This window comes from Lactuca saligna, chromosome 7 (assembly GCF_052625555.1).
Source record: "Lactuca saligna cultivar CGN05327 chromosome 7, ASM5262555v1, whole genome shotgun sequence".
Lineage (NCBI taxonomy): Eukaryota > Viridiplantae > Streptophyta > Magnoliopsida > Asterales > Asteraceae > Lactuca > Lactuca saligna.
Genome location: NC_136423.1, coordinates 53,067,089 through 53,093,558, shown reverse-complemented (window position 1 = coordinate 53,093,558; position 26,470 = coordinate 53,067,089). Strand labels below are relative to the sequence as shown.

At 28.6% G+C, this 26,470-nt stretch overlaps 2 protein-coding genes across 2 annotated transcripts; one reads left to right on the top strand and one right to left on the bottom strand.

The window, feature by feature from the left end:
• Positions 1 to 295: 295 nt before the first annotated feature.
• On the bottom strand, positions 296 to 4,169 carry LOC145006945 (uncharacterized). The gene is made up of 5 exons (XM_078965958.1): positions 3,338 to 4,169; positions 2,008 to 3,225; positions 1,520 to 1,876; positions 545 to 1,390; positions 296 to 318 (listed from the first exon to the last, which is right to left on the bottom strand). Exons 1-5 carry the CDS (start codon positions 4,167 to 4,169, stop codon positions 296 to 298), a joined length of 3,276 nt encoding a protein of 1,091 aa, XP_078822084.1.
• Positions 4,170 to 24,354: 20,185 nt separating this feature from the next.
• LOC145005812 (uncharacterized) lies at positions 24,355 to 25,014 on the top strand. Its single transcript, XM_078964927.1, has one exon. The coding sequence runs from the start codon at positions 24,560 to 24,562 to the stop codon at positions 24,890 to 24,892; it is 333 nt and encodes a 110-aa protein (XP_078821053.1). The 5' UTR covers positions 24,355 to 24,559; the 3' UTR covers positions 24,893 to 25,014.
• The last annotated feature ends 1,456 nt before the right edge of the window (positions 25,015 to 26,470 follow it).

Genomic DNA, 26,470 nt, shown 5'->3' with positions numbered 1-26,470 from the left:
AAATGGTAAGTATTTAATTAGAAATAACGATTTTTGAAAACGCTTATTTTTGGTGGATGATTCTTGTTGGACATACGCAGATGATGCATTACCAAAGTGTGTAATGAAGTTAACATAAAATACAACAATACGTAATTATAAATAAATAAAGTAATATCATGGATTAAGTGTGATGTGCTAAAAATGAATAAAATATGCTACACAAAAGTTGGCTACAAATTTCGAAAAACTTCCTTATAAACAACATTGGAAGTTTTATTTGTGAGTTTGCCATGTTTATCTAAAATTAATAATTTTAATCCCTCTCTGCTTTGAACTCTAGATAATGCAACATACAATTGTCCAAGTGAAAAAACTGGATCTTTCAGAAACAAACCAACCTTTGATAACGATTGTCCTTGACTTTTATTAATAGTCATTGCAAAACATACGGCCAAAGGAAACTGTCTTCTTGTGAATTTGAAGGGAATCTTTTTTTCTGATGGAGTTAAAGACATTCTTGGAATAAAAGTCAGGTTTCCAATATTAGTTCCAGTTATTATACGTGCCTCAATAACACGTTTCCCCAATGATAACACCTGTAGTCTTGTGCCATTACATAAGCCGTTTTTCTGATCAATATTTCTCAGTAACATTACTGGAACACCAATTTTTAAAACTAACTTATGATTTGGTAAACCGGATACTTTAAGACCATTTAATACATCAGGAGAGTATAAATTTTCATCAAATTGATCATGGACAAATTCGGATTCACATATGCTGTCTGAACTTAAATATTCAACTTCATCTCCTGGAAACTTCTTAAGCAGACGGTCGTTTATTTCCTGGACAACTTCATTTTTTGGAGCAAGTATCGCTCTTTCTTGGAAATAATTTATATCGCTATAGTTCTCTAAAATTGAAGGATATACAAACTCAATTAAGGAACCTATAGGATCATGTGAATCATTAATGAGAATATCATCGGGAATATCGATAATCGTTTCACCGTCGTTAGGACCACCAAGTTTTCCTTCTCCTATATCCAACAACCAATTTGCAAAATCTCTTATTTTTCCTATATTTGATTGATCCCTTCCAACAGTTAGCCTCATGTTTTTCGTTAATCTATGGACTTTGCAATGTTGCCATAAATATGAAGAACTCAAAGAAGCATTTACAATGTTCTGTCTACTGCCACCCGGCACAACAGGTAGAATCTGTCTAAAATCTCCTCCAAAGATAATAACTTTCCCTCCAAATGGAATATTTGAGATGGTTGAATTTCCGCACCTTAACAAATCCTTCAAAGTTCGATCTAAAGCTTCAAATGCATGCTTATGGACCATAGGTGCTTCATCCCAAATTATTAAAGAGGTTTTTCTTATTAAGCATGCCAACTCAACGTCTGGATTTATTTTACAAAAAGAATCCTATGTAAGTTCAAATGGAAGTATAAATCGAGAGTGTGCTGTTCTACCACCGGGTAATAATAAGGAAGCAATACCGCTTGAAGCAACATTTAAGACAATATTACCTTCAGATCTAATTGCTGCAGATATTGTTTTCCATAAAAAAGTTTTGCCCGTTCCACCATAACCATAAACAAAGAAGACACCTCCTTTATTTTCTTGAATAGCACTCATGATGTTTGGCAAAATGTTACGTTGCTCATTTATTAATGAAAGAAACATACGATCATAGTCATTCTTTATAACGGGAATGTCGTAATCTAGCTCCTCGGTGATAAGTCGATTGTTTGAAGAAGAAACGGATTCAACATCTGGGTATGGCATATTTTTGAAGTTTTTGAGGGTAGAGTTGTTTCGAAGTAAAATTTGTTCTATTTCGAACAAAGTTAAGTTTTTAAGTTCATCTACTCCGAGTGACAATTCTGCACGAAAATATTAAATAATTAATAAAATATGTGTTAAATATTTAATAATTTTATTACTAAATATTTAATGGGTGTTGGATAATAAAAATAAATTAATCTAAAAAAAACATAAGAAAAAAATGCAATACCTGCAGACTTAAATCTTTGTCGTTGGTTATATAGAATTCCATCTGCCAGATATTCCCATGTATTTTCCCAAACGACCTCTGGTTTAGACATACTATTACACATCAACAATGTAGCAAATAAGAAGCGTAGATAAAAACCAGATCCAGAATGACTTGCTTCTTTAATTGCCTCAATGTATTCCTTGTCATCATCTAATAGCCCCAGTGCATAACAAACATCTCTAAAAGAAGAATGTGTTTCACCATTTACCGTGCGAATATTATCAAATGATGTTGGACCTTTTACTTTATTTAAAAGAATCCTTAAGAAATATGCTTCACCTAGTTTAGGTGAAACCGAATGAATTCTACCGATGGCTTTTCCTACTTTCCTTCGCTTCCAAAACCGACCATTTGATACCCAAACAAACTTTGTAGGAAATTCAACATATGTGAGTTTCCGTGCTTCACTGTCGATTGAATTACAGTTCATCCAAGATGTGAACTTTGAAGCCGCAACAGAAGGTTTGTCAAGAACATCATCAATATCATCGTCTTCGCCATATACAATCTGCTGTTGATTAGGAAGATGAAAAGGTAGTATGAGAACAGAAGGATATCTGCAATGAACATCATATTTAAAAATTCGCCATGATGCTTCACATGCTGATAAATATCTACAATCGTAATATTCAGCTATTTCATCGACCGCATCGTTATTTTCACATTCATTGTTGGTTGGTACAATAGCAACTGTAGCTCTATCAGGACCCTTATTTATGTATTTAAACAAATAATTTATAGAAGATCCCTGATTGCACCATTCAATATTAATATGTGCCTGGTATCTTTTCAATAGATATTTGTTGTATGGAACAACATTTCTATTATCCAACCTTACACCTGATTTTTCAACAAAATGACCATCGTTTCTTCGCCTATATAACGGAAAACCATTATGATCAACAGAAGAATGATTACAGAATTGTTTTGGAAAGTTTTTAGAACACCTTTTATCCACCATGCATGGACAATTCATATTTTCAGCTCCACATGGACCATGAATCATAAACTCATTCACAAGTGAATACAATTCAGGATCTTCAATTCTGTCTGGTATCTCTGCTGAAATTATCGGATCGATACATTCAACACTTGGTAGCTTTTTGTCAGAATGCATGAATAGACATATATGACTATGCGGCAAACCTCTTTTTTGAAATTCAATGGTATAAACATCTGTAAAAGAATTTGCCAAAAAAAGAAAATGTAATTAGATTTTAAAAAATATTTAAAATATATTAATAAGATCAATGTTTTACAAAAAATTAATAAATATATTTTTAATTACATGCTTGAACTTTGCCGAAAATTTGATTCTCCCTTAAGTCTTTAATGAATGCATCAAGCTTGATCTTGAACAACCTACATAGTATATCAGGTCTGTCTTCTGGTTGAAGTGAAGTATCCTTAAGAAACCTTTTAATCTCAGGCCATTTGGGATTACACGTAAAGGTTATGAAGAAATCAGGATATCCAAACCATTTACATAGTGACATGGCATCCAAATAGTTTTGCAGCATATAGCGCGCACCACCGGTAAAGGACGAAGGTAATATGACACGTTGGCCGACATTCGAGATATCAGTCGTTCCCTGAGCTTTTTGGTTGCGTAAATTTTCATAAGAATCACATCTAAGAACATGTTGTTGCCTACGTATGTAGTACAATCTCTCTGTTTCCATCATAGTATAGGCATCTACCAGAAACTGTTGAAACAACCTTTTTGAATTAAGTATGAGAGAGAACGAATGATCTCTGTCTTGAATCCTATAAGCGAAATATTCTCTCATTGTACATTTCGCACGCTTGCTATTGGTCGTAAATGACACACCTCTATGAAGAATGTCAACACTGTAACCATCATCCCCATATGGAAATAGCAATGGATATTGGAGAGGAAGGTACGAAGGATGCAATTCACTGATACGTTGTAGAGAACCATTTTTTGTTTTAACGACGATGTCCCTCTTTTCGATTGAATCAGAAATGTCACCAATAATTAAAGCAACAACCTCAGAAGCAGTCGGTAGGTTATATGTTCTTCCATCTTGCTCCCTTCTCCCGATAAGTCGTAATTTCATATCAACTTCTGGATTTTTCTGAAAAGTATCTCTTACCATCCTATAAGATCTAACCAAGACATTATTTGAATCCAACATCACCTTAATATCTTCAATAATATCACTATAAATTGATGTTGATTGATTCTTTTCCCCACTAAAATAAATAAATTTATACATAATATTAGTAATATATATATATATATATATATATATATATATATATATATATATTAATAATAATAAAAAATTATGAATAAGAAGTTTGAAAACAATACCGAAAACATCTTTGTCTATTTGTAATTTCGTTGTCAGTGTCATAAATGTATAATTGAGAGAATTTTGGTTCAGATCCTTTTGCTGGTAAAAGACTTCCAATACTATGATAATTTTGACCACCCAATCTGAAAATGTATGGAGCGTTTCCTCTATTGATTGAAGAATCAGTTTTACCACCCATCGACGTAAAAGAAAACATTGAATTGTAACGTCGAATGTTCTTCATGAAGTGTTTGCTTTTTGAATCCATATTTTGGAACATTTTTTCATAAGTCGGGGGTGCTTTCTTTAAATCTGGAAGTTGAACTTTGCCGTAAGCACAACATAATGAATAATCTGTGTTCCCGTTTTCTTTACCTCTAATGGATTCATTTCTCCATAACTTTGCATGACATGTTTGACATACAACATTTTGATCACCATGATCCAAATATTATGTCAAATAAAAGCATTGAATAAAATATAAATGAATTTTATAAGTATATACAACATAGTATTTGAAATGTAAAATGGATATTATTTTTTTGATTACCATTTGAGATACCAACTATAAGATTTTCATTGTTCACGTGATGCATATTTTCTTCCTCTTCTGTCAAATCAATCAATGGGATAGGGGATAAATGTCTTGTCTTCGTTTTTAATCTATGACATCCTGGATTTAACTTGATTGATGATGAAGAAGTGGTTACTGTAGATGCATTTTTTGATGTCATTTCATTTGAAAGTACATAGCACTGTCTTCTGTTTGGTATTTTGTGATTGGCATATTTATCGATATTGATGTTATCTGACCAAAAGACTTTATAATTAGTATAATAAGTATATATATATATATATATATATATATATATATATATATATATGTATGTATTATATACAAAATGGATAATAGTATATTTTAAAAACAATAAATAATTACCATTTGTAATGTTAGATAACGGATTTTTAACATTTGTAATGTTAGATAACGGAGTTCTAACATTTGTCAAGGAAGGAGAGTATTGTATGGTTGTAGTATGCATTCCAGGTGAAGTAAATGAATTGACATTTTGAGTTTGCCCAACAATGTTGGTCGATTGATCTGCAAATAACAACAACTTATAAAACGTTTAAAGATATGTATAAAACAAAGTAACAGTAAAACATAAAATATAAAATAATAATAGGATGTAGTTAATTATATTATTTAAGAGATGCAGTATTGATGTACTTGGAACGTTCAATGTTGTTTTCATTTTCTTCGATCTTTTATTTTCCAAATATATTTTTCTTTGTCTTCTTTTCTCTCGGGCTTGCATGTGGTACACGTTATTCTTGTTTTCTGCATAAGAACACATAAGATACGATATGAAATGTGAAATTAGGTAAATAATATGATTATATAATAATTTGGAAGGAATAAATAAGCGTACCTTTGTAAGCATCGGTTAGCAATTTAGAAGAATATTGATTTGCAGGGGACGAAGTACTTGACAAATTATCTATTTTTTATGTGAATATATATGTTAAATATTTAAATAAACTTGCTTTTACTTAAAAAATAATAAAAAATCATGATAAAGTAAATTTATTTGAAAAGTAACCTTTGTTAATTGAAGTATTAACCGCTGTACTTGTTGAAGTATTAATTTTTGTAGTTTTTTTAGAACGGAAATGCATTGTATGTCTGCAACTTTAAAAGATAAATAATATTATTTTAAAAATTGAAATATTTAAGAAATATCAAATTAACATTATACGATGGATTATATAATTTTTTATGTATTTGTTTAATACAATGGTTTTGTAAATCTACAAATATAAATTTATTGATGTATTATTTTATTAAAGAATAACTCAGTTTAAATCTTTTTAAGATTTTAAATAATATAAAATCGAACTTTATATTTTTTTATAATTTATTTTTTTTATAATGTGTACAAGTGTATTTAATTAAATATATTAAAGTTAACATGACTTTTGGTATATGCAAATATAAATATGGATCGAAGGGATCCAAATAATAGTCAATATCCACACTTACTGTTACATGTGAAATGTGTTGTATATGCAGAAAGAAATAAGGTCAAGAAATCGCAATAATCTCGCATCTACTCTCTTTCTACAGACATCTTCGTCTACACTCACTCTCTCTATATTTCTCTTTTTGTGTGTGTGTTCCTATCACTCACTCGCGGGTTAACCCTCAACGTATTTCATTGATTCAGCCACCATCGGTTGTCTTCAACAACTCATGAAATGGAAACTTGAGGATTTCATCTACATTGAGCTCTCCTCATACGACATAGTCTCCGTTTCCATGAGAATAGATGATCCTAACCCCAAATCTCCTTATTCTACTGCCTACCTCAATTCCTTCCCTGATGTCGATCACCGGTCTTCATCGTCATTTCGAACCTAGGGCTTATTTTATTTCGAATTGTTCTTTCCCCAATTTCAAACAATTAATTGTTGGGATGATATGAGGGGGTAAAATCCTAGTTCTCCATGGAAACCATGAACAAAAAATCGTTGGAATGAATGTCTATTTAAAAGAGGTAACACATTTTTTTTCCGAGTATGTACATATTTTGAATAAACTTGATTTTCTAAGATCTGTTTCACAATAGATAACACCTTATTTATAGTATTTGCAGATATTGTTATGCGATGAAAGAGATTCAAAAACCTTGTTTCAAACGATTAGAGCTTTAACAACTTGATGAAACTGTACCAGGTAAATAATATTTTATTAGATTAGATGGCTTATAATTGACGTTTTTCTTTAGTTTGGTTGAAATTGGAATTAAATTCCGTTCCAACACTTAGTTGCAAATGAGTATGGAAATGGAATACAATAAATCAATTGACTTTCAATGTTCATAAATAAATCCATACATAAACCAATGTTATTATAACTCAAAAGACTAACCTGGTATATCAATATTGAAATGTTGCAGGAAGTAAGAGGGCTTTAAAATGAAAAGCAGTTAACGTCTGAACTGAAATGAGGAATAGAACTTCTATGAAGCAGATTGTTGTAACTTTGAGGAAATAACAATTGCATATCCAATTCAAAGACAAAGAAGACGAATGAGGATTTTCAAAATGATTGCTTTCACGTTATGAGGTATATTTAGAGATATAACCTTATTTACATAATAATATCTTTATAATATATTACCAGATTTTATGAATTTATTGTTGTTGAATTTTTATTGGATAAGTATCTGTTCCTGATTTTATGGGATATAATAGATCACAAATTAATTACATATTAACATATGATTTGAATTTAATAAAGGATTACCGAAATTTAGGCTACAAAATAAAAATAAACACTAAAAATCATAATAATTAATCATAACTTTGGAAAAAGTTTATTTTATACAACATTAAATGTTATAACAAATTAAAATAGCAAAACTAATACATAATGAATGGTTAATAAACATAATGGAATTACTAATGTTATATTTTAAATTAAATTTAAAAGATATACACTTTAAAAATTAAATAAGCCTTATACCATATGCACAAATCAATGAATTTATAACATTCTGCACAAATCAGTTTACATTATTGACATTTATAGCAATATACTTAGAAAGTATATTGCTATTTTAGGATAGAAAGGATAAAAAGTCTTAATAAATATATTGTATACACTGGTAAAAGAAAAGTGTATTACTATATTACGGTTATATTGCGATATTAAGTCATTGTTAGTTATAAAAAAGGGTATTATGGGAAGTTTTCAAAAAAATTGTAATTTGCAAGAATAGTTTTTGTTTGAAAGGTCCATGTGTTACTAACTTTACATAAAAGGTCTCTCCGTTAGTAACTTTACAAAAAATCTCCATATTTTTAAAAATTTACATAAAAGGTCCTTGTTTTTTCAAAGTTAATAGAAATTATCATGTTTTTAAAGTTTTATTGAAATTGTGCCTGTTTTGTAAGAATTAACAGAAAGTGTCCATATTCATAATTTTAAAGTAATTAACAGAAAGTGTTCATATTCACAATTTTAAAGTAAATAACAATGGGTAATAAACATAATGGAATTACTAATGTTATATTTTAAATTAAATTTAAAAGATATACACTTTAAAAATTAAATAAGCCTTATACCAAATGTATTGACAAAAACAAAATTTAATTGAAAAAATATCAATAAAAAAGTAAATATACAACACATACATACATAAAAAAATATACAAACCACACACATACAACAACACATATACACAAAATGATTACAAAATATATAAAACGTGTGTTAAAATCAAAACCAACTAACTTGTCCACTTTAAAACAATAAAGTATCCAAATATATCCAAAACAAATAATAATTGACATCCTTAATTTCTAAAAATAAAAAGCATACAAAACATTCAAAATATCTTTAAAACCAAAGCAACATCAAAATATATTAAACGTCTGTTAAAACAGAAATTAACTAATTTGTCCACTTTAAAACAATAAAATACCCAAATATATCCAAAACAAATAATAATTGACATCCTAAATATCTAAAAATAAGAAGCATACCAACCGATCAAAATATGTTTAAAACCATAAGCAACATTATTTATATAGTAAATGTGTGTTATAACCAAAACCAACTCACTTCTCGACTTTTGGAATTAAGAGTGGAGTTTCATCTCCGATTGATTTTCTTTTAGCCTTAGTTGAACTTAAATCATCTCCAGAATTAACGTCATAAATGTCTTGGAGGTTGCGCTTCAAATCAGTTGATATTTTGCCCGGTGTTGTTGCGGTTGATTTATTAACTGTTGATGGTGTAAAGCTTTCATCTGTTTGTGAGATGACATCCTAAATTTATTTTAAAAAAATAAGTATTTAATTGGAACAATTAAATATAAATAAAACTTAAGGAAATAAATTGAAAAACCTTTTGAACAGACTGTACAACATCATCTGATTCCAAAGGCACTTGATTTAAGGAGACAGATTCAATACTCTACAAAAGTAAATGGAAATATGTTAATCGTTATGTGTTTACATAGTCAACAAATATAATTGCTGAACCCTAAAATGTTTTGTACCATAAGTTCTAATTTACTTTCCAATTCTGAAACAATGGATACATCTTCTGTAAGCTTGAGAATGGTGTAGATATTATTATAGTTGTTGACATTGTATTTTGTAATATCTACAAGAAAAGCAAACTTGCGGTTTTTCAACACGTTAAGTTGCACTGGAAATAGTGCATGACTGTCTCCAGCCTGTAAGAAGATTTTTAATAAATATTAACAAATTAAATGTCTAATGATATTAATATATGACAACACAATATACCGCTTCATATATCTTTTTCAACTCATATGCACTGATATCTAACAACCTCTTTGCTTCTCTATCAAAAAGAGTCAATCCGATGGTGCCAGTACCATCTTGTACGTTGATTGGAATTATATACCTTAAAAAAACAATTAGATAAATATAAATTATCTATAATGTTTGAAAGAATTAATATAAATATAAAAGTGTTTACTTGATAACTGTACGAAAATCCGAATTATTGCAACTTGGATCTTTACACTGAACAACAACAGTTTCTGTAATTTTATGAGGGTCGGTATACGAATGATTGTGTTTTGGAGCTGAAGTTATTTTTTTTCCACATTTGTAGCATGCTTCGTAATACCAGTGTAGATTCTGTCTTATATTAACGATTGAAGCAACTAACAAAAATTTCATTTCCTGTATTTAATAGCATCTAAAGTTAGGAAAATACATAATGTAAAAAAAGTAAAAGGATATCAAACAATGCATTCTACCTTCATCGGTTCTGTGATTTCACAAATTGTTTTAATGGGAAAGTGCCTTTAAAGTCATCTATATATGAAGAAGAGTAGCTTTGGAGTGAAGTAATGCTTTTTTCAGATTTACCAAGATTGTCATCAGATTTCAATCTATAATGTTTAAAATGATTTCATAAATCATAGGATTTGTGTTAGTCTAAGTTAAACAAATAACATAAATAAAAAAAACCTTTTCTTGTACTCATTAATTTCAACAATGTCAGAATTTATGAACATTTTGGTTACTTCAAAATGACTTTTAACTTGACCGACTCCTGTAATATTAAAATAGCAAATCAATAACTATTATAGAAAAGCAATATATATATATATATATATATATATATATATATATATATATATATATATATATATATATATATATATATATATAATATGTGAATACAAACCATCCCAAATGTTAAGCTTAACAAACTGCATCACTATAACAACACAATTAACCGTCGGGTTCTCTTTTAGGTATTGTGACAGCTGGTATGCTTGAGTTCCAAAGATAGTAACCTTAAGATGTACAGACCTAAATAAACAATGAAAATAGTTAATAGTATTAACCTGTGATTTAATTAAAGATAAAAAATGATTAAAAATAATATAAACTCACTCTATGTTGCTAAGTGTGAGTTTGATATAATGCTTGGATGCTACATGATTTGATGTTTCAAGCGGTCGAACTGAGACAATCTGTCCAATAACATCTACACAAGAATAACACAACTTATAGTATTATTTAATATTAAAACACTAAAATAATAAATGTATAATAAACAACACAAGTCAAAAAATAAATTGGAATAAAATTTAATAACTAACCAAAGAATGTGTCCCGTGGGCATGTTTGTTCTATGATTGAATTAAAATCAATAAACATAAATCCATTCACTGGTCCGGAAAAGTCATCACATTTTTTAAGGATACTTTTCCAATCCAAAGTTATTGTTTGCTTATGACCTGTATAACTAAAACCATTAAGAACAGCCGCCATATTGGGTTTTATAATTATATAAGTGTCATTTTCCTTTAATAAATGACCAAATTTGGAGAAATTCTGATTGAAGACACGAGAATGGTATTGTGTTCCCTGTTCAATAAAATAAATAAGAATAATGTGTTTGTTGCAACATATGTAATATTGAATGGAACACAAAAAATATAAGAAATACAACAAACCTCCTCGTCCTTTATGATCATTTCAATTGAACAAACCGTATTATTTCTTGTAAAGTTCCACATTTTCAGCATGCGTATTTTGATGTGTGAATTATCATCAATTTGATCAATGTTTTTTAGGTAAACTTTCTTCCCTATATTCATTTTCTGCAAAACGATTGAAACCATATAGAAATGTTACCAAATACCATATTTGTAAATTAATATATGCAATCCCCTATCCTAATAAAAGAGCAAATAGCATATTTGTAAATTAATATATGCAATTATTGAATATATACAAAGACATACTAAACTGGTTACTATTTAGTAGAAAAATAGGAAATAAGATAACAGAAAAACATAGTATAAGAATTTGTTGATTGTGTGATTACTCTTTTATATTTCAATCGAAACACAACATTTTATACCGAAATTGCCCCTGCAAGTTACAATTAGATAAGATGACAAATAGTAAGGACAAGTTAGATATGATGAATTAGTAGTAAAATGTTTTTTTTATAATCCATTAATGAAGTATAGTTTTAATTGTTGCAGATTTTTTCAGTTTTAATTATTGACTTTGACCTTATATGAAAATGTTCTGGAGGGCAGAATTCATTTTTACTGAAAATAGTTTTGTAATTTATAGATAATAGTTTTGCTTTAAAACTAAAAATATAAAACCACAGGAAATTTTTTTGTAATTTACATAAAATATATTAAAATACAAAGAAGTATTTGTGCTTTGTGACTTATACTATGTTTACTCTGAAAACGTTCAGACTGTCCCTGTCTACACAATCAAAATGGTTTTATATGAAAATGTTCTGGAGGGCAGAATTCATTTTTACTGAAAATAGTTTTGTAATTTATAGATAATAGTCAAATGTAAATAATGTAAACAGTAAACCTGTAAAGTTTTTAAAATGGAAGAATTTATTACATAAACATCAAAACTATGAAGAATATATGCTCCTATGGGAATTTTTACAAATGCATTAATTTAGTTTGCTAACCTTGTGTAGTGGTTGTTGTTCTCGAGGATGAATATGCAACAAATGATGAGAAAGCGAAGGAAATTATAAGTCGTACCGTTTCTAAAGAGTTCTCTGAAGCAGAATGGCGAAGAAAATAGTAACGTAAACAATGAATTCTGCTATATATTTCGGTATATGATTTTATTAGGTGAGGATTTTTTGTAATTTATTGGCTGGATTGGATATGAACGACTTTTAAATTTCAAATTAACATTTCTGCATAATTATCTTTACATATATTTTGAAAATTCTACAGATTTTACGGATTTCATTCTTTCTGCATAATTGCAGATTTTTCGGAATTCATTATTGACCTTCAGTGAATAAGAAAATCAACTGGAGGGCAGTTTTGTAAATGTGTATGAGGAAAATAGGCGGGAAAAAACTGTATAGGGAACCTGGGAGATTGACACGTGGACATAATGTACTCTTTTATTAGGATAGGGGATATATATATATATATATATATATATATATATATATATATATATATATATATATATATATATATATATATATATATATATATATATATATATATATATATATATATATGGGTGTGAATCTCCCCATTCGAAATGCAAACATGCTTATGCATTCTCATGAATATGCATGACAGAAAACTGGAATAGTGAGGCTGATCTTATTTTTAAAAAATTTGATGTTATTAATAACAAAGAACTTGCAATTTTAAATACTATATAGCATGAACTTGCAAGTCTGATGCATTTTTTGCAAAAAAAAAAAAAAAAGAAAGAAAGATCTTCCAAGTTGCACAATTATGCCCGTATACAAAAAATGACCACCTTGCCACTGAAATAATAACATATTACTTTTTTAGTAACTAATCTTCCACTAGCACAAAAAATGATCACATGTACCAAAAGTTTAAATTTGTTTACAAATCACCAACTGTAAATCTTCTCTTCTTCTCTAATAATGGAAATACATAGGATTTTTCAGAAAGTGTATCAAAAACTTGAAATACATTGGTTTATTGTTGGTCATTCCCACTTATTCTCAGATGTAAATAAATCCATTTGACGATAATCAAATATATACAGGGGCAATTTTATCAAAAGCAGTGAAGACAATTCATATCAGTAGTTTCAAATTTTGCCACATCTAATGGTTTAAATTGTTCATACTAAAAGAAACAAAGGTATAAATATAAAATGACACATGTTATCATTTAATTAGGTAGGAGGATTTTTAGGAACAAAAGTAGGAAGATATTTAATTTTTCATAAATGATATTTTAATATACTAATATGACACATGTCATCATTTAATTGGGTAGGAGGATTTTTAGGAACAAAAGTAGGAGGATATTTAATTTTTCATATAAAATAAAGAGCCATCTATTAATACGTACTTGGATGATTAAAATTACAAATATATCGTCCAACACTTGAACAAAATGTTGTCTACAAGTAAAATATTATATATATATATATATATATATATATATATATATATATATATATATATATATATGTATAATTGTACTCTCCTTAATAGTTGTTAATAGAAAAATAATTGCTTAATATAATGCTATAATAAAAAACATTTTTTTGTATTTACCATGTTTAGGAATCAAATGAAGATATGTTATAACATCCTAATTGCAAGAAGTAGCATCCTACTTTTGATTTGAAAACTACAATGTAGTAATCGTACAAAATGTAAGTAAAATGTATAACAGAACAAAAAATAGCAAGGGTTTATAACAAAACAAAAAATTACAAGATACTTTCATTTAGTTATTTACTATAACAAAATATTTTCATTTTACTTTTATTTTTCCTGTTAACACCTCTATAAATTAGTTTTATTTTCTTGCAACATCATACAAATTACTAACCGCGGTATCCACGGGTTATAACCTAGTGTATCATAAACTAATCATTTACGTGAATTCCCATCATCTATGTAGTAGTTATCTATTTCTAGATTAAGAAATTCTTAGATTATGGGAAGTGTTGTCAAATGTACACATTCGTTCGACTTGTGATATGTAAGCATGACTTTCATTAGTTTTGTATGGTTTTTATTTGTTATTATTTTGAATATTTGAGTTATGAGTTATTATTGCTAATAAATGATACATTAAATGGAATACAACTGTCATATATTCACGATTTACATTAAAAAACACTTTTCGTGCACCCAAAAACAAGTAATGAAAATCTCTCCATTTTTTTAAAATAATCCCCTACGCAAAAGATTACTGTACGAAAATTCCATTGTCAATATAAGTTTTTAGACGTTTGATCAATTGACTAAAAAGGCAATTTATTATTTTCTTCTCATGACAGTTTAGCGAATGATGAAGAGCTTTAGTTTGATGAAAGCACCCTTGTGGCAAATCACCATGATAGGTGTTTGGTCCGGATCTTTTGAAAGTATTTGAGAGTTTCTAGCTTTTAAATTTTGACAAAACATTTTAGTTTAAACAAAAAATTTCGTTTTGTAGTACGAACGTTTAGCTTTTAGTCTAAACAAAACACTCCAAATCTAAAAGCTACTTCATATAGCGTTTAACAAAACGCTACTGAGCTTTTGAAATCAATTTTCATAATTACCCTTAAAAATATATTTATATATTTATTTATTTTTAATCAATTGTTCTTTTATATAATTTTATATATTTCAAAAGATTCCAATTACTTTACCAAACACTCATATAACAAATAAAAGTTACTGTTTCCTGCTACCAGCTACCCACTACACGTTACATGCTACCCGCTATCAGCTATCCGCTTCCAGTTAAAAATTACTTTTGCCAAACACACCCAATGTCTTCTTGAGACATTCCATTTGTTATAATTGATGAGTCAGTTACTAAAGTCGATTGAAACAATTCAGTTTTTTTATGAATCCCCGTGATTCATATCGTTATTGTTGGAATATTTCACTTAGTAATGTAGTTTAAATATTATTTACTAAGTATTTTAGAGAAACGATCATTTGTTCAATAATGTTAAAAAAACCAAAAGCAAAAGGATATAATAATCCTTTTACATACATTTAAGTTTAAACAAATAAAAGTTAACCTAAATAGGGTGTTATCCGATCATTTTTTTCGGTTTTGGTTTTGGTTTTGGTTTTTTTTTTTTTTTTTTTTTTTTTTTTTTTTATCTTATAACTAACCATAACCAAACCAAATAAGATCAATTTAATTGGTTCTAATTTATTGGGTCCTGGTACTTTATGATGAAAGAAAATAAAACTTAATAAATTTCTACCAAATGAAAAAATACATTAATACCAGCTAAACTAGGGGAAAAAATCAGAATGCAACATTTTACTGAGTTTTATGATTTTTTTCTAAAGAAAAATAATAATTTGGGACTATTTTGTAAATTGGCTTAAAATATTAAGACTTTTCCATCGATTTCTTTTAATTAATTGGTACACTTAATTTAAAGATATGTTAAATATGGTTATACATGATAATAGGAGCAATACATGTTTTCAATCGGTATAAATTGTTTGTTATAAAATTATAAGAAATAAATTTTTTGGATGCTTATATAATTTATAATTTTCGATGTAAATTTAATATCAACATGATTTAATAAATAAAACAAAAAACTTTAAAAAAAAACTTAAAACCGAGTTTAGTTTTGACTAAAAAATCAAATATACATACATACATATATATATATATATATATATATATATATATATATATATATATATATATATATATATATATATATATATATATAAACTTAAAACCTGAATTTTAATTTTACTAAAAAAATTTTTAAAAATAATAATTCGGGATCTAAGTTAGCATGATGAGAAGTTTATGGTCTAATTTAAGATGTCATGTAGGCAGTATAACATGGTAATCGATTTCAGAAGTTCGTAAGAGGCAAAAAGAACCAAAGTTCAAACTTTAGAATCTAATCTAACATGATCAGATCTTTAGAAACTAAATCGAGTTAATCTTTAGACTTCAATGATCAAATAAATCAATAAAAATCTTTTTAATAATGATAACTATGAAATAAAGAAATCAAATATATAACTCTTATCTGATTAACTAACATTTATATCAAAGGTCTTCTACACAACAATATTAGGTATTGTTTAGTCTCATTCGAAACATAAGTTAAATTATAAATAGTTCAAAAATATTTCAGATTGATCGTTTAAAGAAAAACTTAACATTTATAATACTTTTGTGTTTTAAAAAACAAACTCGATTACCAACCTCCCTTTAAAGGGAGGCCGATTATCATACCGTATTACAGGTGCCTTACTTTATTTAAGAAGATTCGTCCAAAACGCTAAAATTCTACAATATAAGCGGTGCATAACAAAACAAGATAAAAGTCATATAAACATCTTCCACTTTTTTGGGAGTTTGGGCATAAATACATAAAATACCTTTTCATGCGATGAACTATGTACACAAAATAGCATTTCATAAAATTTGATATACCACACGTTTATTACAAGATTTTGACAACTCACGTTAATTCAGACACTCAAAAGATATTCCTATCTACCTTGTATTTACCAAAAGAAGTCTCTCTCTCTCTCTCTCTCTCTCTCTCTCTATATATATATATATATATATATATATATATATATATATATATATATATATATATATATATATATATATATATATATATATATATATATATATTATCTTATAAAAGAAATCTAACTATTTCTAAAAATAGATTGATTATAATAATAATATTTTTTTAAGACGTCCAAATGATGAAGCTGATAGTACAAGTAACAATTAATAAAATAATATTAAATTTTAACCACATTTTGAATTCAAAAATTTATCATCAAATCTCCTTATATTTCTCAACAATTTGATATGGTTCCCTTAAATCCCGGATTCATTCAAATTTTGAACCCTTTTAGATATCCTTAAATTTAGCATGTTGATTCAAAATATTCCTCCAATCGCATATACGTCTTTGTTCCCTCCTCTGCTATAAAGCCCACTGTCTAGAAACAAAAAATGACTTCATCTCCCAAATAACACCATAGTTTGATTATTTTATCTTCGACATGTACTTTCTTTTGTAACATAACATTTTTATAGATCAAACATATCACCGAAAGAATTTACACGCCCCGCCGCTTTGCGCGGGTACACTGCTAGTATATATATATATATATATATATATATATATATATATATATATATATATATATATATATATATATGGCAGGGTTTAATCGAGAACATTTTTTATTGTAAGAACATTTGAAAACAAATTTTAACCATATAATTTTATTTAAATTAAAATCATTATATAATAGTAATATAAACCAAGAAATAAGTAAACAAATTTAAAAAACTCACTAACCAACACCGCTCACCACCCAAACAATATAATCCACCACCACCACCTTCACTGCCACCCATCATCACCACCCCCACCCACCACCCACGAGAACTACCACCCAACATCATCACCACCATCCGTCATCGCCAACCACGACCATCGTCCACCACCACCACCACCCATCATCACCGGTCATCACCACCCACCACCATCACCCCCACCCACCATCATGACCACCACCTACCCACCTCTACCATACATCACTACCACTTAGCAACTACCCATCATTATGACCATTACCACCAACCACCACCTATCACCACCACCCGCCACACCACCCACCCCATCGCCCTCAACCACAATCATCACCACCCACCCACCCACCTCCACCACCCATCACTACCACCCACCCAATACCCACCATTATAACCACCAGCTATCATTACCACGAACCACCACCCACCGCCATCACCACCACCCGCCTCCACCACCCACTGCCACCACCCGTCACCATCACCTCTACCACCACCCACCAAAACCACTGAATACTACCTATCACCACTACCACCTTCACCACGTATCATAACCACCCGTCACCACCACCCCACCCATCACCCACCAGAACCACCATATACCATCACCACCCTCACCACCAAGCACTACCCACCCATCCACCACCACCACCACTTATCATCCTCACCCGTCTCTATCACCCATCACCACCGCTCACCACCCACTATAATCACCACACGATATGTCACCCCACCACCAAACATCACTATACACCACCATCATCCATCACCACCAACCATGATTATGTGATAATCACATGTGGTTATTTATATTTATTCATATGTGATTTGTATGGACAATATTCTTTTTTGTCCATATAAATCTTGTGATTAGATACATATAATCACATGTAATTAGAAATATTTAATCAAATATGATTAGATATATTTTCTCATATATGTCATTATTGCGTTCTCGATTCAATAATATTTTTTTGTCAACTTTAATAATATGTGATTAGATACATATAATCACATGTAATTATATGGGCAAATGAGACAAAAAACACTATTTTTACACAGAAATTCGATTTTGACACCGTGTTTTTTTTGTATTAATTCTGATACTTTGTTTTCCAATTTGTTATAATTCTGACCACTTGACCGGTTAACCATGTTACATGTTGACATGGCATGATGACGTGCCAGTTTTGATAACGTGACATGCTGACATGATATGCTGACATATCAAAATTGAATTTTTTTTCTCACAAAAAACATTAAGTTTTCATTTTTTTTTCGATTTTGACACTAAGTTTAATTTTTTTCTTTCAACTTTGACACTATGTTTTTTTGATCTAAATCGAACATCATTTTTTCCAATTTTGTTCAATGTTGATAATTTTCTATTTGAAACTGTATAAATATTTTTTTAATACATTTAAACCGTATAAATATGTTTATTTTTTAATTTAAAAACCATAGTTTTGTATAAATACATTTTTTTTGTTTACACTCAAACCATATTTTTATGTATAAATATGTATTAGTTATATAAAAATTGTATTTTATATTAAATATGCAATTTTAAAATGTCTTTGGAAGTTTGAAGACGTGTAGTCGATCAAAACTCGGATATCAAGTTTGCAACCCATCAAATTTTTACATCTTATTAAAGGCTTATGGTTAGTTTGATTCTCATGATATAACTAATGCTTTGAGTGTAAGAAAAAAACACCTTGTATTTAAATAAAAATGTGGTTTTTAAACGAAAAAAATATGTTTATACGGTTTAAAATATAATAAAAAAAATATATTTATACGATTTCAAATGGAAAATAGACAAAATTGAACAAAATTTGATAAATCATGTTCGATTGGAACAAACAAAAACATAGTGCCAAAATTAAAATAAAAAATTAAACTTAGTGTCAAAATCGAAAAAAGTGATAACTTAGTGTTTTTTGTGGAAAAAAATCAATTTTGATACGTCAGCATATCATGTCAGCATGTCACGTCATCAAAACCGACAAGTCATCATGCCACGTCAACATGTAACCTGGTTAACCGGTCAAGTGGTTAGAATTGTAACAAATTGGAAAACACAGTGTCAAAATTAATAAAAAAAACATTGTTAAAATCAAATTTCTATGTAAAAAAAATATTTTTTTGTGCCATTTACCCTAATTATATTTATCCAATCACCAATGATTTACATAAATAATATTCATTTTTGATTTTTCGTCTCAATAGTTTTTCTCATATATTTAATCATATGTGATTATAAGTATTTAATCACTTATGATTAATGTGGATATAAATTGCTTTAATGTTCTTGATTCAATAGTTGTTCTCGTGTGTGTGCATGTGTATATATATATATATATATATATATATATATATATATATATATATATATTTATATTTATATATATATATATATATATATATATATATATATATATATATATTTCATCACATATGATTTATTGAATCAAGAACATGAAAACAAATCTTTTTTACATAAATCGTTTGTGATTAAATACACGATACCAACTATTGAATTAAAAATGCAAAAATGAATATTATCCACATAAATCGTATGTGATTAAATACATATAATCACATATGATTATATGTACGTAATTAAATATGATTTATGTGGACAAGATTCATTATTTCTTTTTCAATTTAATAGTTGTACATATGTACTTAATCACATGCGATTATATGTATCAAATCACATATGATTTATATTAATAGTATTCATTTTAGCATTTTTTTAATTCAATATTTTTCTTATGTATATAATTGTATGTGATTGTATGTGTTTAATCACATATGATTAATGTGTATAAAGAAAAACTATTGAATAAAAAACACGAAAATGAATCCTATGTACAGAAATCATATGTGACTAAATGTATAAGAACAATTATTGAACGAAATGTGAAAATAAATATTGTCCATATAAATCATATTTTATTAGACATATATAATCTCATGTAACTAAATACACAAGACCAATGTTAGGTGTGTCGGACCCAACAAATAAAGGGGTACAATAGACTCCAAATACACTGCTTTAATGCACTAAAAAGTAGTACAAGGCAAGTAGGGTCGAAACACAGAGACACGGGACAAAAGTCTATACCTTTTTGCACAAGGTACTTTGGTCACAAAGGGGGGGTTTGTTTGCAAAAGTAAATAACTAAATAACAATCTACTTTAATAGCATGCACAAAATGAAATAGATTTGTAAACAAATTGATTGAATGGTTCTAGTTCTAGTTCTCAATGTTGTTGTTCAACTTGATTATGACTTGATATAATTCAAGATTGCTATTCTATGTTGGTACTGAAAGATATTAACACGCTCTAATAACTCTCGCTTTCCAAATTATCTAACCAAAACACGCTCTTTGATTAGACCTAGCTTTACTAATTCAACCTAAACACGCTCTTAGATTGTATTGAAAAACTGCATTAAGTTTTGTACAAGCTTCCCAATAATGTTCATTTCTTCTCATACGCTCGAAAGTGTGAAAACATGTGATATATGTTTTACAATAAGAAAACTTATTGCTTGTTACCAATTATTAACTCAATAGAACGATTAGGTGCCCTAAAAGTTAATTAACTGCACAAAAATTCAATTCATGAAAGTGGCCAATCAAACACAAATCAAATTCAAGGATTCTAGTTTAAACAAAAACATAATCACTAGAATAGAATCACAAATCAAACATCAAATCATATGCTTCAAGTCAAGCAATCAACATGTTTTGAACAAGAACTAGAAACCAGGGTTTCTTAGCCACACATGGCTAAGAACAAATCAAACAAGAAAAATGATGGAATTGAAATGTTTAATGCTTACAAAAATGAAATCAAAGTGTTTTCAATGATTAGGTCTTCTCAAAAGCTCCAAGAATTCTCCCCAAAATCACCCCAGATCGCCCCAACTGCTCCCAAAACCATTCTCTCTTCAAATGACGTTCTTCTGCTCTTTTAATTAAAGTTCACGTGACTTGCCATAAGGCCATGCATTTTTAGCATGGCCATGCCTTTTGCCCATGTGTTTTTGGCATGGCCCATGCTTTTTGCTAAAAATCAAATACATCTTCACTGTGGCTCCCTCTTCGGTCTAGCTTCACCACGCGTCATGTTGCTCAAATATGAGATGATAAAGGACAAACACGAACTGCGTCAATGTGACAAGAACCACGTTTCAAACGTAATCCTATGCTATGATGACAATGCAACAATGACTTGGGTTAATGCTTTCATGTATTCTGCCATGGAATGACCGGTTCATCTTCTCTTCATGTTCCAAAGCTCCATGCTCCAAGCATCCATGCTCCACGTTCTATGCTCCATAATGCCTGCAAAATAAATCAAAAATAGTGAAGTACTAGGCATTCTTAATGAAATATGCAATTGCCCTAATAATCAACTAAATGCAAGAATTATAAAGTAGAATGCTATAAAAAGACGGAAATAAACATGCAAAATAGGTTCATAAAATGCACCTATCAACCAACAACTGAATCGAGAAAACGAAAATGAATATTTTCCACATAAATTCTATGTTATTAGATGCATATAATCACATGTGATTATATGCGTTGAATCACATATGGTATATGTAGACAATATTTATCTTCGTGTTCTCGTATCAATAGTTGTTCTCGTGTATATAATTATATGTGATTATATGTATCTAATCACATATAATTTATATAGACATCATTATTTTTTGTCCATATAAATCATATGTGATTAGATACATATAATCACATGTGATTAGATGTATTTAATCACATATGATTACAGTTGACAAAGAACAATTACTGAATCGAAAATGTGACAATGAATCTTATCAACATAAATCATACATGATTGGATACGTATAATCACATGCGATTATATGTATTTAATTAGATATGATTTATGTAGACAATATTTATTTTTGTTGTTTCGATTGAATAATTGATTTGTTGTATTTAATTACATGTGATTATATGTATATAATCACATATGATTTGAGGTGGACAAGATTCATTTTTGCCTTCTCGATTCAATAGTTATGCTCACGTACTTAATCACATACGATTATACATACAATCACATGTGATAATATACATGAGAAGAACTATTGAATCGACAAAGCAAAATTAAATTATGTCCTCATAAATCATATGTGATTTGATTCATATAATCACATGTGATTAGATGTATTTAATCACATATGATTAATTTGGATAAATATTTGTTTTCGTGTTCTTGGTTCAATATTTGTTATCATGTATATAAACACATTTTACCAGTTGAAAATGTATATTACGGTTATTATCATGTATAACTATGTTTAATATTTATTTATATTAAGTCTACCAATTAATTAAAAATGAATAAATTACAAATTTAAGCCTTTGGTCTATTTATAATAATAATTTTCGTCAAACTTTTATTTCTTTATATTTTTTCATTCCTTTTAAGTTATAATTTTTTCATTTGCTTGAATCCAAATAAAAAAAAAATTGAAAACACTAAACCTATAAATAACAAAAAAAAAAAAACCTCGAAATTGTAATATATTATAATATATTCATATACACTTTATAAATTTTGAAAAAGATAAAAAAAAATTATCAAATTGTTGAAAATAAAATGAAAAAAGTTAAGAGCATACGACAAAAAATTTAAAAATGAAAAAAAAGCTTGAAACAAAATTTAGTTTTGAGTAACAGATCAAAAAAAACTAATTAAAAATAATAAATTACATATTTGAGCCTTTGGTCTATCTATATTATTAATTTTCATCCAACTTTTATTTTTTTTATATTTTTTTCATTCCTTTGAAGTTATAATTTTTTCATTTACTTTTACTTGCATCCAAATAAAAAAATTGAAAACATTAAACCTATAAAGAACCAAAAAAACCCGAAATTATAATATATTATAATATATTCTTACACTTTATAATTTTTGAAAAAGATAATAAAAAATTATCAAATTGTTGAAAAATAAAATGAAAAAAGTTAAGAGCATAAGAAACAAAAATAAAATTAAAAACGAAAATAAGCTTAAAACCACATTTAGTTTTGAGTAAGAAATAAAATAAAATAAAATAAAAGATACTTAAAACTGAGTTTAGATAAATATTCTAATTTAATTTAACAGTTTAGTACGTCTTTTCGTAAATAAATTCGGTCTTTATTGGGAAATTAAGGAATTAGTACTTTTGATTGAACTTCATTCATTTGATATTTATCTTGGAACATTCTCAAAATATTGCCACATGGATTCATATACGAGGCATTTTGTTAAAATTTAGATCTTATCTATCAAAATTTTGAATTTGTTTTTGACTTTTTGTAAAAATTATTACAGTCTGTGCGTGTTTACGTACATAAATTATCATTCAATAATGATAAATAAGAGAATCTTCTACAACAAAATTAACGTGTTTCACAATTTAAACATTAATGATAAACCATACAATTAAAAAGACTATCGTAATTAATTCTTAGAAGAAATAGAAATATAACGATTAATTAAAATAAAGAAGAAACTTAACTAATACATTTCATTTTAAAGTAAGAGAACGACATGCCCTACATACCACAAATATGTATAGACCATTTCTCTAACACACACAATCTCTAAACTGGCCTAAAAACAGGTCTAGTTTGTAGGTAATACTGTAACAACCCCGATAAACAAGTGACAGCTTCCAAACTGGAAAACAGAAGAAGCGAGAGGAAAACTGAATCGTATCATCAACTGGTTGGTGTCTAAGACAAAAGAATGGCCTCCGGGACAGCTGCCGGAGATGGGTTTTTCCGTGGTGGTGGATTTGAAGGATGTATCAGAGGTGATATGGAGATCACAAGAAGACCCTATCATCGGAACTGTAACTGTGCCCTCCACAAGATGCGTGGAAAGTGCTCTCATGTCTTCCCGGCGACTAATGTTGCGTATCCTATTAGACGAGCTTGGAGTGAAGGATCGTTGGCATTAATGGCTTCTACGAATAATAATTCATCACCTTGTTCATCTCCGGTTGCAGGACCCATGGTCGACATCTCCCATGGTGGGAGGTCGCTTTTTGATTCGTGTGATGAAGATCATCAACTCTGATTGAATATCACCTGGTTCGTTTAATTAAGGTTTGATTTTTGTTGTTTCTTTATTATATGTTATATGGCTGTATAACCCTTTATTTGGAGTGTTATGTTAGAATAATTTGTTTTGAATTGCCATTTTGGTTACTCCGTCTATCTTGAAAGTTCAAATACTCGTGTGAAATTGTTTTTTCATGTAATTTTGACGAGTTTGTACTGATCTGGTACGAAGGTATACGATCTTTGAGTGTATATGTCTTGTATTTCCCATTTTTATTTTTTCTTTGGAATGAATCAGATAGCTATTCATCAAAATAAGTATTCATATCTTAAAGAGGAGTTCGTTTTCGTATTCAAACTGTTGAATAAAATGATAAATAGTTATTAACTTCAAAACTCGTAGTTGTTATTATGGTTTCTACCTTATATAGTTAGTTTTTACTTAACCAATTAATATTAATATGCAAAAATTGTCTTACAATATGATTTGCGATAGTATATACATGAGCCTGTTTGGCAATGAAGTTTTCAAAGCTTCTAGAAATTTTAGCTTTAAGCTTTTTAAAACTCGAATTAAGGAAAAAAAAACTTCCTTAGGGACTATGAGCTTAAAGTTTTTACTTTTATATTTAAAAAAAAATCTTAATCTAAAACGATTTTTATTAGATTTTGAAAGCTTTTATGAACTTTTAGCTTGTAACTTCTATGCTTTATGTTGCAACTTTGACCTTCATTCGTATGTCTTTTATGTTATTCTCTACACCATCAAAAGCTTACAACTACTTTAAAAAACACTTTTATACAAATGAAGTTACAACTTCCAATTATTTTTATCAAACATACCCATAACCCACAAAAAATGAAAACTTCGTTAAATGATAACTTAACTTGTAGGTTCCCATATCTCCAATGAAGCAACACATGAAGATTTTTAAGAAAAATTCATGAACCTCATATATATAATCAATGGATTTGAGTATGTCAAACATTCTATTAAATCATTAAATATGCAGCATATTACATAATCATTAAATGTGTAGCATATTACACCAAATATTTTTTTTTTGAAAAATACAAATTCTCACTTTTTTTGAGAACGACGAAGAAAACTATATAAAATTAAAAGAAAAAAAAAGCCTAGCCTGAGGAACAAAAGTGTAACAAAAAACTTACAAGCAACACCAAACTCAAAAGAGCACAAAAGGAAAAGAAATAAAAACACAAACTACACCTGTTAACTCTCAAGGCGCATACCATATTACCATAGCAACACCAAAGTAGAACCCAACAAACACAAAGAGCTCTATAGCGGCAAATTTGACCACCAAAATATCTCAAATGGATGAAGCAGCCAAAACCAAACCACGAACAGTGTCACACCAACCAAAGAATCCAAATAACTGTCCCGAATATTATATATATTTGATTTTCATGTGTTTAACTTCATTAGCATATATAGATTTGAGGACAACCATGACACCACTAATTGAGTCAATAGGTCCACCATTTACATTCAATCAGTGAAAACTCCAATTCCAGACTTGTTTTGCATGAGAGCGTTTAACAAATAAATGGTACATTAACTCCTAAACTA